This window comes from Sparus aurata, chromosome 3, assembly GCF_900880675.1.
Source record: "Sparus aurata chromosome 3, fSpaAur1.1, whole genome shotgun sequence".
Classification (NCBI taxonomy): Eukaryota; Metazoa; Chordata; class Actinopteri; order Spariformes; family Sparidae; genus Sparus; species Sparus aurata.
In genome coordinates, this window is record NC_044189.1 from 7104859 (window position 1) to 7122929 (window position 18071).

At 45.9% G+C, this 18071-nt stretch overlaps 1 protein-coding gene across 19 annotated transcripts in view; it reads right to left on the minus strand.

Annotated features, from left to right (window-relative positions):
* The window catches only part of pleca (plectin a), a 112002-nt gene that overhangs the window by 43632 nt on the left and 50299 nt on the right, over window positions 1-18071 (minus strand). For 5 of the 19 annotated variants that reach the window (XM_030412730.1, XM_030412727.1, XM_030412729.1 and 2 more), the window contains exon 1: window positions 17555-17913. The exons of 7 other annotated variants lie outside the window; for them this stretch is intronic. In XM_030412730.1, coding sequence (XP_030268590.1) covers window positions 17555-17879 — 325 coding nt within the window. In that variant the 5' untranslated portion in view covers window positions 17880-17913. Of the gene's footprint in view, window positions 1-4932; window positions 5303-10391; window positions 10510-13053; window positions 13166-17554; window positions 17914-18071 lie in introns of those variants that run through there. 7 more of the 19 variants (XM_030412738.1, XM_030412735.1, XM_030412734.1 and 4 more) reach the window with 3 other exon arrangements.

The following is an 18071-nucleotide window of genomic DNA, read 5'->3' on the forward strand; positions in this document are numbered from 1 at the left end:
GGCCTTAAAATGAAACAGTGAACTGTTTGTTCCCTTCATTTTTTGCCTCATTGTTGAGTCCTGAATAACACAATTAAACTGGAGACAATCTTGTGATGGGATCAGGGCCGCTGATAGTTTTATCTGAGCCCGTTACAATATAATCACCAAAGGGCCCCCCCCGCCGGCATATCATCGTGAAGGTTAGAGGGCCCAAAGTGATTACGGCCCTCTCACGGCCCGTTTTCTGGGACAAATGACCTGGTGGCCACGTTCCAACCTGTGACCTCTTAGTAGTCAATGCTCCATTACTGCGTGAGTTCTCTGCACCCGTCTTCTAACCGTGTCTTCATTTTGATCTCGACCACACACCTGTAAAGTTGCGATGCTGTCGCGGCTTCTAAATATAAACTAAGATAAGATTCTCAATTTAGCCTGCACGGCGGTGTAGTAACTTTCTATTTCGAGAAGACGGAGACGCAGAAGACGTTCAATGAGCGAAGTTCTTCCGTGGCGTTGTTCCCAAATGTGATCCATGAACACAACTCCTAAATAGTCTCCTGAATTCTTATAAATTGCTCGCAATAATGCACAATAAAAGCAATTTGTTGTTAATGATTATACATGTGATCTGTGTCGCTTCAGGCACTTTTAACTAGAGAAGCAATTAAGCTGTTTAGGGGGTTCATGAGGAGATAAGTGTCAGAGGAAGGTCAGAGGTTAAGCGCGGAACAACAACCCAAACACTTTAGCGAGGCTTAAGCGAACACTAAATGAAGAAAAAACTGGTATAAAAACTAAAGGATAACTACTGCATGACTCCCGAGGCCTTCCCTCACTGAGACCAAGCTGTACAGTTCGGTCCACTGGAGCCCGCTAACCCCATCTGAACTCCACGCGCCAAAGCTAGCAGTCACCAGCGTGCGGTCGGAGGCTGGACATGCCACACACGACCGCAGAGTCAATGAAAAGCCTGTTCGTCAACGCAGACGAGACCACGCCAGGGAGGCAGCGGAGCCAGGCGGCGGAAACGTCGGCTATTTCTCGACATGGTACAATCAAAAAGAAGACCTCGAGCATGAGCGCGCCTTCCTCCATCGGGACTTCATTAAGAAGAAACTGGCACCGGCGCTTTTGTTTCGGAGCGCGAAGGGGAGGCGGCAGACAGGGTTTGTCTGCAGGAGAGAAATCCTGCAGCAGGAAGAATAGCAGCATTTACAGTCTTTTAATGAGAACAACCTGCGAAAACCGATCTTTGATTTGAAGCATTTGGTTTGGATCGTTTTTCCGAAATGAATTTCCAACCTTGAGTAAAAGCTGTAACACAAACCGACACACAACAGACTGAAGCGGCAAAAAAGAAAAACTCCTCACAGAGAAACCACAGCGCTGCAGAACATTACCCAAGACACAAAGCAGCTATTGTAGCTGTGTGTGGATTGACTGAGCAGTGTGTGTCCATGTGAAAGAGCGGTGAGAGAAAAGGAGGATTGTTGAGTGCATCTTTTTCATCCTCAAACATCTTCTGTCCGTCTTTTCACACGACGCGGTTGTTTTCTGCACATCGGGCGTTCGGCACCTCCACACTGACATATATATGCGTCTCATAACATCTGAATACCTGCAACACCTTTCAACCTTGGCTGCATAAATATCTCACGCAGACACTGACATTAGTCTTTAAAGGAGAGAGATGTTTGGGATGCCTTCGCGGGGAGGTGGCCTGTCGGGACTTGAGAAGTTGTAGCTGCTGATATAACACCTTTCGCCAGACCCACACTCGACCCTTTATAAGCTGTGCATGTGCAAAAAAAATAATCAAAAAACGTCAAGGACCCAGATTCTTTATTATATATGGAATCAGCAAAGCATGCTGTGTGAGGAAAAAGACATAACGTTGGTGCTCGAAGGAGAATCTGCCCAAAGGCTTGCCAACTGCGAATTTCAAATATTCAGTTGCAACTGGTTTTCCTCAGGGGGGGCGGACAAAATATCTAAACGGCAAGATGTTGTGTTAGCTCCTTTTGCAATGGGTTGTCGATACACTGGTGCAACTCAAAATGCCGAAGCATGTAATAGAGTTGCTGATCCGCTGGAGTTCAGCCTGCAAGTACAGTTTGGATCGCCAAGGTGCAAGAAATGCAATCGTATACGAAGGTGCAGAACCAGCAGGAGGGAAAGAGCTTCAATTCAAAGAGCCAGAAAGTCAACTTCAGGTGGAGGGTGGAGATGACTGGGCGGCTTAATCACAGGATTTCCAACCAGGCATCCAGGTTCGAGTGAGGCAAACAGCCGGTGGTGACTGTTTTAGGGAAGCAGTCGTTTTAAGTGAAACCACGAGCTTTCCCTCAAACTAACCGAGTAGTTTTGGTGCCTCTATTCTTTTTAACTGTAAGCGGACATCACTGTTTTCACAGACAGACGAGGCCGAACACGACAATCAGACAGTGGACTGGCGGGTCTATTACACGGTTTGAGGTGACATTGTGTTGCACTACGTCATGACTCCTCATGGCGCTAAACAAATGAATGAAGGTGAAGCAAACAGAAGTTAACTTGAAGAAGACGAGGTTGTTTTCAGCTGTGTCCGTTTGTTTGTTGGTTTGTCAGCAGGATTACACGAAAACTACTGAACAGACTTCCACGAAACTTGGATGGAGGATGTGCCTCGGCCCAGAACAGACCCCACTAACTTTTGGTGCTGGTCCACATTAAGGGACTCACTTTCTTTAGCACCCAGAGGTTGGTTAATTTTTCAGGGAATAATGCATGGATCTTGATGAAATCGGTTTTAGGTGTACAATTGAGTACACAAGGGGACTTTCAGGCCTTTGCAGAGGTATGCGAGGTCCTAAATTTGTGCTGATTTAAAAAAAAGTCATAATGCTATCAGACATTGGGGGGAGACTAGTTTAATTTACTGATTTAAAAACCAAATTTAATATAATGCTCAAAGTGTAACAGAGTCACGAGAACTGTTAATGCGATGTAAAAAAGTTCCCCCTCAACCACAATCAGCAACATGCTGGCGGGACCACACAGAGCTCGACTGTGTGGACGTCTCTCCTTTCCCTGCCGTGATAGCACACAGCGATAAAGCCCAGCAGCGAGAGCTGATATGGTTTTTTTTACGATGACAGTCCTGCCGTGAGAAGCTCGCAAGTCTGTGCATTCCTTCCGAGGGCGCGCCCACCCTCCTCGCAGACAGGGGGAGCCGCCTCGCAGCGATAACACCCCCCGAGCCCCAAGACACCCAGTCTGCCTGCTCGACCCTGCAAGTGACAGCATGCACACTGCAGATCATCTGGTGCACAGGTCCTGATGGGGTTTGTGAAGCAGGGAAGCTGGTATGAGAGCTGGGACGGTTTCAGGGGAGGAACTCTGCCAAGGTGAGGAATGGAAGCCCCGGGGCATTATGGGGCGGATCCAACCTCGATCTGGCAACGAGAAGTGCATGAAAGCATGCGATATCACGGAACAAGACAGAGAGCGCCGTCTGTTTTTATAAGCGCGGAATGTATTCCTGTTCCAAACAAACTCAGGTGCTGACACACGGTGGGAAAAAAAAAAGCTTTTCAGGGATGCAGATGGAGAATAAAGTCAACACAAACAACAACAACAACAACACTGAGGCTTCTCTTGAGCAACGCTTCCCTTCAGATCAGCCCACAGACCGTCTTCTGGCCATAATTACAAAGGGCCGATGACTCCGACTCACTTTTGCAATAGGAGCCTCATTTTCACTGAGCGTGCATTCAAAAAACACGAGTAATTAGCCACACATGGTGTTTACAGTCTTGCGGTTATGGAAATATGGCGACTGGATAATTGCTGGATTTATGACCTTCAGATGCGACCGAAGGCCAATTTAAAGAGAGCGCGAGCTGACTGCTCAACACTGTTTGTCTCCCTCTTCTGTTGTAGGAGCTGCACTACACAACAGGAGGGAAACATGATCCTCCACTATAACTCACTTTAAAGTCTCACTAGTAGCTGACAACCTCCCTCAGTCTAATCAGAGCTCAGACTACCGTCAGGAAGGCCCAGGGGTCAGCTGGATCCCAGCAGTGTTGACTTATTCACGCACAGTCGCTTTAAAAAATGTGGGGAGAGTGATTTGTGAGAGCGGGTTGCCATGACGACGCAACCAAAACACACAGGCCCTGCCAGCCCACGAGCGTCTGTGTTGACAGAGGAGCGGTTCTGGCCCCAAAACCTCCAGAGAACTCTTGGTTTAAGGGGGAAAAAATGAGTTCTCACAACAGTTTAACGTCCATGGAAACACAGACGAATTACAGATCATCTCTGAGGCACATTCAAGGGGGCAGAATCAGTCGGCGGACAAACCATATCGGATCACTTTCATTAGCCAGGTTGAGCCTCATGTATTCAAACATGGACAGAGTGATCGCGTCAAGAGGTGAGATAGAGCGGCAGCGACAGATAGGAACACACACACATGTTCCTTCTCTTGTTCAAACATCACCAAAAATGTGCTCTTTAGACGGTGAGACAGAGCCCGTCAAACCTGATTGGAAAAGATTCAGTTTATTTGTCACAGTCACATCTGAGAAGCTGAATCTTTGGCTGTTGAGGTGAGTCATTGATTAGATGAGCTAATCGATCAGCCGTGTCAGATAAACATTACAGTAAAATCTGCTCTGTGGGGGAGGAGGGACATCACCGATAATGCTAATCTACAATATCATCTTTATGCCAACTTCTATAGAAGTGCAATAAAAGTTAATCAACAACAACATAATCATAGTATCAGCCTCAGCTCAGTCCTCCTGGACGCCCACTCTTTTGTCCCTCTGGGCTTGCTGTATTGCTGTGTGGGTGGGGGCATGGAAAAGGTTAACAGCATCCCCATCAGCCCCTCCCAACCAGAGCCTGCTCCGGTTACAGGCGCTCGGACAGAGATGGAGACAGCGGCGGAGCGCGCACACCTACCTGCGCAGCACATTCGGCTGTACAGATGAGACCCCACTTCTCCGCAGCTCATTTCGTGGATGTAATTAGTCCGTCGATAGTAAATGTCCCGCTCCAGGCCGCCGAACCAGGGCGGCACGGCGGCGTGCATCGCGTCCTCCGCTCCGGCCATCCCGCCGTGTGTCTGCGCGGCGCGTAAAAAACGCCCCCCCGACTCTCGTTTTTCTCTCGCGCGCAACAGCCCTCGAAAACTTTCCCTCCTCTCGATCCGAACCACATGGAGGAGAGAGAGAAAAAAAAACCCACGGAGGCTCGTGTCAGATTGCAGAGTCCTTGTCACAAGCCCAGCCCACTTCTGTTTTGTGTAGCGAGATGAGCCGGAGAGCTCTGCTGCTCCATCCCGCTCCGTCGTCGCTGCCGTGCGTAAAAAACGAGTCGTGCCATTAAAGCGCGGCTGGGAGGGACATCCCAGAAATACACAGACAGGAGGGCTGTTTGTGCCGCTGAGGACTACAGGCTACGTCCCTATTTTAGCATGTGTGATGACTGCTGCCTCTCCCAGGATTACATAACCCTCCGGGGTCCCTTAATGCTCAGCAGATTAACAGCAGGGGACTCCTGGGAACACGCTCATTTGTAATATTTACAGCCAGTGAGAGACGCTCCTTTGTGTTGTCTCACTGTAGGTTCACTGTAGGGCAAAGTGCAGCTTTGGCAGCGTTTGCCCGTCGGCTGTAAATCATCCTCACCCACCCCCTCACACACGAACCTGTAACAGCTGTAGATCATAAATAACCCAAACCGGGAAGTCTTGTTCCCTCGCTTTTCTTTGCGTAACATGAAGAAATACTTCGCATTCACATGCAGGTATCAGCTTATTTTTCAAGTGAAGGCTGCAGACAGTAAATACTTTTTATGTCACAACAAGTAAAAGTGTTTTATGAGGGAGGGGGAGTGGTTTCTTAAGTACATTCTCTAAAAAAAACAGCAGCCAGGCTCGTTTGTAGGCCAGTTTTACTTAAATGCACATCTGGCACATGTATGTTTCTAATCTGAACGAGCTGATAATTAAAATACTTGCTTTACCTCTTTTTGTTTTTTCCTGGAATCAAATCCCCTTAAAATCTCATTCCAGTGACAAAGAGTAGATTCCCGCGCACACTTTGCCCCGATGCATTAATGGATTTATTAAAAAATGTCTTGAGAAAACTTGTGAGAGGTTTTTTGAGACCACAGTGCCGACCTCTTTCACTAAATCAATCAACGTGGAGCTGAAATGGATGCTAGTGCTAGAATTCGTCCTTTGCACTGGAATTGGATTTTTGGAGGGGATTTGATCCCACACAGCACAAAAAAAGATAAACAAAGTGGTGTTCTAATTACCTTCAACTCAAAAACTACATGTTTACAGTTTATTATGTACTTTAAAGTGCAACTGACAGATGCTCCTTTAAGGTAAGTTACTGTTCTTGTCAGAACGAGCTGAATAATGATCTGAACAGTCTTCTCAGCTGTTAATGACGACGCTCAGATATTGAGCTTTTTATGTTGAACTCCCAAAAGTGAAGTAAGATTCATGTTGCAAGAGTTGTGAACTGTGTGCGTCTGTGCACATGTGCTAGTGAAAGGTGAATCATTACAATAAAGTCTTTGATGTCGTCAGTTTAAAAAAAAGACAAAAAACAAAACAGGCTTGCGTTTGAACAGTATTCAAAGTAGGCGTGATAACTAGTGTGACTTCCCACTGCTTAATCCTCTGGATCACAGCGGTGCTATTCAACAACATTTAAATGGTTACAGCAGAACGCAGGCTGCGTTTAAGAGCAAGAGGACTGACTTCATCATTTTAGAACATCAGAAAAAACTAATAAAATAGTTAAATAACAATTACATTTAAGCAATCCTTCAAATACACAAACGTTTGACTGAACTTTAGTCTTTACTAGTTAAGGTGACCTATGATGTGTTTGTTCTATTTGTTCTTGTGCATGTTAAGGAGCCTGAAAGTGAAAAAGGTCAAAGTCCACACCAGCACAAGCTCCTCTCTCCCACGGAACACACTGCTCCTGAACGCCTCGTCAGCAGTCCTGTAGCGTGTGACATCACCATGTCACACATTTGCATAATCTATGTGTAGTAATGGATCCTCTATGTAATAATTGATTTAGCACAGCGGCTCTGTTGTTGTCAGTGGTGCTGGCTCAGGCGTGCGTGAGCCGACCAATCAGAGGAATTCGGTCCTGCTGCAAATTGGTGGGTTTTTTTTGCGGATTTAAGCTTGTAAACTTACTTTAGCAGTCACCCAAAATAAAAGTATTGACCTGAAAATGAGCAAAATAAGTCTCCTTTAAAGTAATTAAAACTCAGACTGATGGAGAAGAATGTGTTCGGATGTTTGTTGTGGCAGTTTTCCAAATAGGAGTAATCCAGATCTTAATCACAAAGCGTGTTGACAAGGAGACACGGTTGCTTTCACCCCCTGAAAGATAAACACAGATGAGAGTTGGGCGCGGGGAGGGTAAACTGTATGGCAGGGGACGAGTCCGGCTACGAGCAAGGTTACCCACCATTGTGTTGAATGATACATTAGCTATTGTGTAGGGCATGTAGGGACACGGCGCATTGTTCTCTAATAACAGCATGTTTTTTTTTTCACTTTTCAGTTAAAGCAGAGCGGGCAGCCCTCCTTCCTCAAGTCTCTCATTACTGCCACAGTGAGAGGAGACAGGAAAAGTGAGTCACAGCTGCGCACCGCAAGCCAGAAAGCCTAAACCCGATCCTACTGTGCGCTGAACGAGGTCTAACAGACAGTCTTAGGGCTCGTCTCCTGAACTCTGCTGCAGACTCGGGCGTGGCTTCCTAAATGGATCGGATACAGGCTGGTGATGTGAAGTGGGTGAGGCGTTCTGATCCTCAGAGAGAAAATCTCTAATGGAATAAAGTCTTCAAGAAAAAAGAGGAGCGGGTCAGAATCAAGCAGGAGCGTCTGACACACAATCACCCAGCGCGAATGACTCTTTAATTATGTAGGCACCGACACAGGGCCCGGATTCCTTAAAGGTCCCGAGGATCAGCGTGAGGCCCTCGTGGAAGAAAACCGAAGCCCACCTCCTCTGGTTTGTTATGACAGTATCCAGGATACACAGCCCCCCCCCCTCCCAGTGTCGAGTTCACCAACATTACCCAGCCGCCATGTGTGAGCTTTTTTTAAACCTGGCTCTGGGTAAAATCCCTTTTACCTACTTTCACCTTCCCACTGTGTCAAAGGCACCTTGCTGCTCCAGTGAACTACGGTTCTGACCGCCGCGTCCTCACGCCCCGGCGCGTGACGCTGCAGATGTTTGATTTGTATCTGCGGTGTAAGAACAATGACCACGCTTTCCAGACGGAGCAGAAATCGATGGCGACACCACCGGCCTCTGTCAAAAAATACACCGCTAATGTAGAGACAGACGCCGGGGGGGGGGGGGAGAGGGAATACGACCGTTGCTGATGAACAGGGTGTAGCCTCGCCGTCTGCACTGCGGCGGTGAGCAGATCTGTTCATATGCAAAGCGGCTGGATATTGACTGAAGGCAGAGATAGCACGCGGCCTAGTTTCTTTTCAAGCCGATGTTTGCCAGTCATTTCCCAGTCAAACAACTCGTTCCGGACGACCTTCTATTTGATCAGCACTTCAGCCGAGCTCAGTTTACAGAACATAAAAACACTCGTGAGAAGAGCAGAGCCGGAGAAGTCTGCGTGTCATCTTTCAGCTTTCACTTGAAAGCCTTTTAATTGGCATTTTACGGTTAGCAGTCGGTCTTTTGGGGTTCTGTTTTCTCCTTCTAACTGCTGTGAGAGTTACTAATCCGTCACAACAAACGCTCTGTTGTCCATAAAAACTGCTCCTATCTGCTCGAGGTGTGTCCTTCCTTAGAAAAGGATTGTGCAGTTTATTATGCCATTAAGACTGCTGGGAGCGATAAGGGAAAAGTACAGTGTCTGGCTTCAAACTACCAAAACAACCGACTACATCAGGGATGGTGTGCTTCTATTCTTGCCAACCCTCCCGATTATCCCTGGGAGACTCTCTTCTTTCATTGCCCTTTCCCGGTTTCCTGGTCACAGTTATGTTTTCCTGATTTCTGACAAATTCTCACACCTCGGTCCCCCTTCAGTTACCACTGCTGTACTGTTGCACCTCATCCTCCTTAGTGTACGCACAGAGAAACAGAAGAAGAGAAGGACACACTCTTTGTTATGGAAAGTTTTAAAGTTTTATCTTGCGATATCTGCTCCCTCACACCCTCTGCGATCACCATCGAGAGGCAGGGGCAGTAGTAGATGAACCAAAGGGGCCAATTTGATATAAAATCAGATGCATTTAATGTAGAATTGTTGTTGCATATTACGTATTAGTCCGTAGTTATCCTTCAAACTCCCCGAAACTCTCAGTTTTCTTGGGAAGGACCCCCAGACCCCTGTTTGACATTTGAAATCCACTCTATTTTTAGACGTCTCGAGGTCGGCAGGTCTGTGTTCATCCTGTTACCGACAGGTTACAGCTCGATTCGCTTTAAAGTGCGAGCTTCATAGTGGAGACGTGACTTGTAGCATTGTTTGAAGATGCTTCACGGAAGAGTTTTCTGGCATCCAAACTATTTTCTCACAACACTCTCAGAGACAGCTGCCCTTTAGCTACACCTACAGACTGCCAGTCAGACATCCTTCAATCCGCCTCGGGGTGTGTTGCCTGCAGAGGTGTGTACGCTGTGCCGAGCTGTGTCAACAGTCCAACAGGGCCGAGCGAGGTGTGCCTGGTGGCTGCAGGTAACCTTCAGGATTGTTTAATGGGTCCAGTAGAGGGTAAATATGTTCCCCCCCCTGGCAGCACACGATTGGCGTATGAAGAGGAAAAGGATTATCGTTTATCTCTGGAAACATTCCACGAAGAAACCGGTTGAACAAGGCTATTAGAAATACAGGATCAACCAGATTAAAGTCAAAGACACTCTGAATGGTAAAGGGCTTAAACTGAGAGTTGAGCCATACATTTCAGGCCGGGTCTCTGCACAGACACAACCAGGATGAGAAAATGATGGATAAAACGCCATTCAAGGAAAAACCCCATAAGAGGCGCGGAGCTGACGAAGCTCTGACGAGGCAGAAACCCCCCCTAGTCGAGCAGAACACTCCATCTCCGACGTCATCACATCACAGCCGGCACTTACGGGGTTAACAGCAACATCTCCATACCACAGGAAACCGAGACGTGAGAGGGAAAAAAAAAAAAAACCAAGGGGGGAGTGAGGACGGGAAGAGAAGTGTGCGCACTCGAAAACACACACAGAGAGCAGACGCGACGGACGAGCACAGCGCGGGGAGAAACTATCAGCACAGAACAAGACTTTGATCTAACTTCCTCTTTCAGGCAGCACCGTCACCTCACCAGAAGCAAAGCCGTGCAGAGACGAGGCGTAGCAGCTTTTTTTCCTTACCTTGCTTCTTGCGCACTCTCCACTGCCACGCAACGATTAAGGTAACGATGTGGCCCACAACCACCAGGGCCGGGAACACATTTCCAGGGGGGCTTGCCGGCATCGGGCCTGGTATCAAAGTGGAGAGTCCCAGGCTCTGAAGAACAGGTGGGAGGGCAGGGGGAGGCAGGAGTGGTGGGGGGGTGAAAGGTGACGGGGGAGTGGACGAGGAGGGGTGGGAGCGCCTAGGGGTGTGGTGCCATCCCGGACTTTAAAACGAGCGCTCCAGCCAAGTTGTCCGTGACTTTTTTACGAGAGAGAGAAGACCGAGAGAGCAGCCCTCCCTCCCTCCCTCCCTCCTCCTCTCGCTTCCCTGTGACTCAGTCCTCTGGCTCAAGTGGCTCCCTCCCTCCCTCCCTCTCTCCTTTTCCCCCCGTATTCTCTAACAATTCCTCTCTTTCTTTTCTACCCCACTCTTGTTTGTTACTTTAACTTGCGCTTGTTTTTTTTTTTTTTCAAAATCAGCCCTCTAATCTAACTCTTCCAGCGTGAGCGTCTGTGAAGCCCGGACGGAGTTCAGAAAGAAGTTCTGTCCTCGTCGGTGGCTCAAGTGACTCCACTGGTTTTTTTTGTTTCCCCTCTACAGCAACTGGCTCGGCTGCTTCCCTCGCTGGCTGCAGCCTATCTGCAGGAGTTAATAATATATGAGGCTGTTTTGTGTGACACAAGCACACACACACACACACACACACACACTCAAAACACACTCTGTCAGCCTTGATAAGAAGCAAAAACTGAGCGCAGAGAGATCAACGTTCAGTCGGAGTCAAAGTTTCCAGCTCTTTCACTCCATAGGATTTTTCTTTCAGCCCCTGCAGATATTTTTTCCATCATGTTTCTTTTCTTTTATTCTTTTTTTTACGAGGGCCGGCCCCCTTCCTCTCTTCTCCAAATGTTTATGAAGCCGTTTTATTTTTCCACCTCGCAGAATTCATCCCTCCCTCGCTATCAATTCAGTCTCATTATGTAACTTCACTGCGTTTCCCTGGATGCTAATTGCTTCCTTATGCCTGGACACCACAGCCGCGCTGCCTATAAGCTTCCCAGAAATCCATTTTACTGGATCCTGTTTTAAAAACCAACCATTTTCTAAATCTCTAAAAAAAAACGGCTTCTTTAACCCTTAAAGGTGCAGTATGTAGTTTTGGAGAGGAAATTATAATAGTATTTATAACAAACAATAAAGACAATAAATGAACAAACTCTTTGGTTTCATGACTGAATAAACAAACTGACCTTAGAGGACAACACAGTTAACTACTGTTTTACTTTGTTTACATGTGGCGGACCCTGCCACCTGTCTAGTTTCAAACAGTGGTCGGGGGACCTTATTTTCCTCTGAGAACAGATTTTTTATCCAGTTATGGAAAACGTAAAAATGATTTGCTTTATTTTTCCTCGAGGCGGGCCCTGCAATTAAAACACTCGACACCCTGGAGGGAAAATGTTTGCTTAAAGTAGACAAGAGCACAATCTGACCATGTCACCGTCAGCTCGGTGATTGATCTGCTATAATTACAACCACTCCGTCGCAGCGCGATCGCAAGTGAATTCCACACTAAGCATTTCACCCCCTCCAGTGCCTGCAGAGCTGCACCTTGAAACGACAGGGATCCTCTGTCACGAGACCAGCTCACATCAGCGTCGGGACATCAAACGCATCGCGCTGCGGGCAAAACGGCGTTGCTGCCGGTGTTCCTGTTGTCAGAACATGGTTGGTGTGCACATGAAACACTGAGTCTGTCGCCCTCAGTGCCACGCAGAAACCCAACACCAGTGTCAAGATCACACAATAAAACAAGCACAAATAGACGCCACAACCTGGACCCGCAGCTGCCTTTGGTGTGAGCGTAATCTCAATTTAAATACACAATAGTTTCCTGACGTGCTGGCATTTGCTGTCTGGAAAACAACAGGATGGATTATGAAAGAGTTGAACGAATAAAGTTGCCCATAAACTCCAGAGTGGAGTCAGCTCAGCTCAGAGCAGAGAATAAAGAGTGATTGTGACGGAGGGCTTTCAGTCTGACATGTTGGGTAAGACCTTAAACGATCCCAGTTTTCAAAAATGTCAACCGAGTCCCCAAAGCCTCACAAACTTTCAGCTCGAATTGCCAATTAGATGCAGTGAAGATCGAGCGAAAGGGAATAAAACCAAAGGAGTGGTGCAGATGTCTGGAATAAATTCATTTCTTCCACTCCTTCTGGGGAGGAGTCAGCCCACTCCCACTCCCTTCACATGGTATGTGTTTGCTCAATGAGTCCCATATTGTGATGCATGTTTCACATACTCGCACGTCGGCAATTCGCCACACATGGCCACACAGTCCACGCGTGTAAAAAAGTCCTTTAGCGTTAAGTTAAAATGCCTCAGTCACTGATGTCAAAGACTGCCGAGAGAGCACAGGTAGGATCAGATGAGCAACGAGAGAAGCGTCTGAGATGGTTTTAATCTGCAGGCTTTAAAATGATCCTGATGCTGGGAGTGGCACTGTCCTCACATGGCATGCATTATGCAAGAAAATCACTTCTACTTAGTTTGTTCCTGTTGTAGCATCCCCTCACTCACTGACACAAAGTCTGAAATGATAAAAATCCCGTAAAAAAGCAAAGCAAAGCTTACCGTCTCGTGGTGGTGAGCACAAACAGCAGCATAAGCTCATCTTTCCTCAGCGTCTTCACAAGTTTTAGGGAAAAAACTGAACTGCCAAGGAGTCAATCTGACCTCACGACATTGTGTTCTGATCAAAACCAGGGGGGCGTGCTAAAAAAGCACAGAGAGAGAGAGAAAAAAAAAAGAGAGAAGCGGAGGCACGGCTGGGAAGTAGAAAGCCTCGAGACAGCGCTGCGAGTTTGACTCAATTTGTGAGGCTTTCCTCAGTGGAAACAGCATCTCATGCGTGGTGGTTTCTGACGAGCGCCACTGGATGGAATCCATGTGCAGGGCTGCAGAAACTCCCAGGGACACATTCACTTTTTCAGACAGGATTTAGACAAAGAGCGGAAACTTACTGACTTTTTGCCAGCGAGCTACTGTAACAAAGGTTTCTCTGTGAGACAGTGCAGTTGTGCCTCTGTATCTACAGGATATGGATCATGGTGTTTGACACGGCAGCAATGTCTTTGATTTGAAGCTCTAACACTGGAACATTTATCTCATCTCCTCTGTGACATATTGTTCATCTGAGCACACATCGTCACAGCAGAATCTTCGTATCAATGTGTTTCTTCTTAAAAAATCTTTATCGGGGGATGTTTAGTTTTGTTGAATTAACTCTGGATTAACTTTTATAACACAGTAAAAATAAACAGCACAGTTACCATCATTAAAGGAGCACTATGTAGTTTTGGGGAAGAAATCCAAACTCAGAATTTAAATGCTTACAATATTAATGAGGATATAATAAAACTCAACTCAACTATTTTTTTTCCATAACTGAATAAACAAGCTGTTCTCAGAGGGGAAATAAGGTTCCCAGAACCCTGTCTGAAGATAAAAGGGTGGCAGGGTCCGCCACATGTAAACAAAGTGAAGTTTGTTTATTCAGTTTGTCCACCAAGGAAAACAAAGACAGTTTGTTTATTTAATTTGTTTAGGCATAACAATCATGAAGGTCTTTCTCTTCTGATTAAAGTGTCTTCCCAAAAACTGCACAGTGCACCTTTAATAACAGATAAATCTATAGTTCATTAGTTGCTTTATAAACTATTTATTAAACAGTTGTGAAGATGCATAACTTTGCGCCATATTCATTAACCATTTTCAAAGTTTCACAAAACATCAGTTGGAATTTTACAGTAAACAGCTGCTTGGAACGTGTTTTATAAAGCATTTCATTGTTCCTTAACAGTCAAATAACTGTTAACTTAAGTTTAGTTAGCTCCAACAGTTTTTGGAAGCTGTCACATGAGTCAAATGACATAAACATGTTAACAATTTGATTGCTAAATTGAAGTCATTCGCCGAGAAAAATGCCAAATATTCACTTGTTCCAAGTCTCTCAAATAGGAAAGAGGATTTTTTTGTTTGTTTGGGGTTTTTCTGTAACTCCAAATTGAATATCTTTGGTTTTGGAGCTGTTAGCTGCACAATCAGCCAAATGAAGAAGGTCATCTTGGACAAACACACACACACACAGAAAAAAAAAATCCTTCGCCGCAGTCGTGAAGGATAAATGACAGTCGAAAACGCTGCGTCTATTCGTGGCAACATACATTGCGTGTTTCTCGAAGCATGTTATCTATGCAGCATGTATATTACAGTACCCCTGAGCTCAGCCAGGCCTGGTGTTGTGATGCCATAACAGTCTTGAGCAGGGGAGAGACGCGGAGCAGCCAGTCAGGGGCCTCTCCTCGGCCCCCACCCCCTGGATTTAACACCAGGGAACATGATCCCTCACAGTGCCAGGCAGCGTGGGTGGCGTCTAACTCAAGGTCCTCAGTGTTAACTTCAGTGTTAACTGATGAACTATAATTTGCCTCACTCTTATTCACTAAATTAACAGTTGCTGTAAATAAGTGGGGGGGATAAACCAGAATGTGCAGCTCTGTTATACAAACAATTGTAAGAACATTTAGAACAAAGTGTTGCTGCTTAATCACAAACACACGGCCTCGTCCTGGACTGTTATCTGATCCACTGGCAGCCAGAGACACACCCAATACCTGCCTCATCCTCTCTGGTCCTCCACACGAGCCCAGACTCACCATAAAGCATTTCTGTGCTGACACCTTTTGGTAAGAAGACAGAACTGTTCCAACAACCAAAAAAAAAAAAAAAACGTCCTACCTTGGCCGTGTTGAATCAGAGCCTCCATGAAGTCTCTGTAATTAACTTCCATCGTAGCTCAGAGTGGCTGATTTTTTCTTTTGTTCACTATCACCTAATAAATGCAACACATGATACTACAGTGTGGGACAGCAGGTCTGCGCTCCATTCAAGTACAGTATGGTCTTTTTAAACGTTGGAGTTCACGTTCATGGCAGGCTGGGCTAAAACACTGAGGGGCAGATGAAAGGTGGCAGCTGCCACATGTTCCCATCTGGACTGCTTCTGCTGTTTCGCCCTTCTTGCGGAGGCACGGGCAGGAAAAGCTGAGTGTGGCTTAATTGGACTCACATTTCCCACTCTCTGCTTAGTCATGTATCGGCCCCTGACTGTGGAAAGTTCTCAGGCAGGCCGCGCGTTAAGGTAAAGCCTTATGAAGAGCCACTGATCCTCATCTAGATGACAGGTCTATAAATATTTGAATGGGAAGCGCAGGAAATGTAGCACGTTGTGTAAGAAGGCAATGAAACGTGTCCCAACATTCACAATCCAGCAGCAGGACAGTATTCACAGCAGAGCGCTTTTCCCCCAGCAGATGGCAGAAAGAACTCCATCAGTCATTCATGTGAAATATAACTCAATATCAATAGTATCTGCATGTATATACAGTGTGCTGTATGGACAGTAGAGGTTGGAAGCAACAAAAGCACAAATACTTTTCAACTGTGCAGATTTTTCGTTTCATTTGAACACAAACATCTGAACTTTCCCCTCCTCACATTTACAAAACAGGCTCATCACTTTAATTTTAATGCGTTTGAGGAGGATTATATATTTTTGTTATTTGGCGTCACTGCACGCCGCCTTCCCAACATCACAAGACTGATTCGTCAGTCCGTGAACATCACGCACGGCGGACGCAGCGACACGAAGCGACGTAAGAGACGTAACAAGACAGAAACAAACAGAAGGGAGTGGGGAGAAAATGTGTGTTAGTGTTTGTACCCTGCAGCCCTCTGCCTGGATTTTCTTATCGTCTCACTTTCTTACTGCTCAGACGCCTTACCAACCCAAAACGTGGCTATTTGACGTCCTGAGAATGAGACTCAACTATCAACTATGTTTGTGGTGCGTTTAGGAACAGCTGGGACAAATCCTACTGACTTGAACTTTAAGTTTAATAGCCCTTGGATTACATTAATATGACGTGAGGTTCAGTTAGCTTTGACCACAAATGTCCTTCTGGGAAACTTTATTACTTTTACTTGAGTGAAGAAGTTGAATCAGTACTTCGTTTTACTACACAAGTATCTGAACGTTTATTGAGTGAAGAATGTGTGTACTGTTTCCACCCCAGATGGTGAAAGTAAAATCTCAAAGCTAAAATATCTGCAAATTTGTTCAGAATTCTGTCATGAAAAAACAAGATTTGTGTAAAGCTTTAGCAAGAAATACTCAATACATAGAAGATACGATACTAAGTTCTTCTTGTAGGCTCCATTTTCCTTGAATTAAACTGTATGTAATAAAGTTGATGGACAGCATGATAAAGCCAAAGACAAGTTTCGCCATGCTGGATGTGTGCATTCATGTGTGAGAACAGACCTCACAGGGTAATTGCCTTTATCCTGAAAATCACAATAAAACTACAAGACACTCTCTTTAAAGCTATTAGAATGTCTTGACTTTATTGTAGCGACAAAGTTTCCCACTCGACTGTTATTCTGCTACCTCTTCCTGTCGGAGCCATAAATGAAAATGCAGGTCTCAGTTTTCGGTTTGATTACACCACTGAACATCTCACAGGAAGCACTTGTAAATATTTGCGTGGAGTAGATAAAACAGAGCAGACGTCAAGTCACACTCAAAGCAGGGAAAGAAATACTGGTTTGGTGATGAGTGCTGCAGAAATTCAATTCCTTATCTGCTTTTGAGTTTTAGTTTCAGTTTCAGCAGCTTCGATTAGTTAATCTGCGATATCTAGTGCTTTAAATGACTAAATACTACATAATGTGAAGCAGCCATGAGCAAATATGTGAACACTACAAAAAGTAATATTTGGATCCGAGGTATCAAAACTTGCAATTCACTATTAGTCATGCAAGCCGCCATTGGTTGGCACAATTCATCCTACATCCAGTACAATGAAGGCTAATTGGCAGTCTGGTTGTTATTTAGTTGTATGGAAAATGACACGACCATTACTTGAATTGTAAGAAGATCAAATTATCCTCTCTCGAGTTCCCAAACACAGACGGTGCCCATAGCAACGCCCGGATACTGCAGACAGGAGGACAGAAGAGGAAACAGAGGAAGAGGAGGAGAAGGAGGAGGATGAATGAAGACGAGCTCAAACCTTTCAAGAAGTCAGGACAGATCCTCTGAGCATCCTGGTCCTCTGTGAGGACGCCCTGGACTTCCAGAAGCTGAGTGGTCTTCGGGGCAGTAAGTGGACCATCTGAAGGGAGAACAGGCCCGAGGGAAGGCGCCTCGAAGGCAGCACTGGAGGAGATATCTGAGGCTACATGAGGAATGGTCTTCTTCATGAGTTCCTGAGTAGTCAGGTGTCTGAAATCATCTGTCGCGGATGATGGAGGATTTGCTGAGTCATGGTCAGGGTCAGACTTCAGGGTCTTGGATTTGGTCAAAGGGTCGAGGACTTCAACATTCAGCGGTTTCATCACCTCAAGAGTGTCTGTCACCACAACCTCCTCAGGAACATCTTCTTTATCTTCAAGATTCTGGACCACCACCGCACGATCAACCTCAGGTTCTCTCTCTCCAAGTGCCTCCAAGGATTGATTGGAGGTTTCTCCTCTCATCACAGCTGGGATCAAATCTTCTGTCATCTCTTTAATCGTAACCTTCTGCAT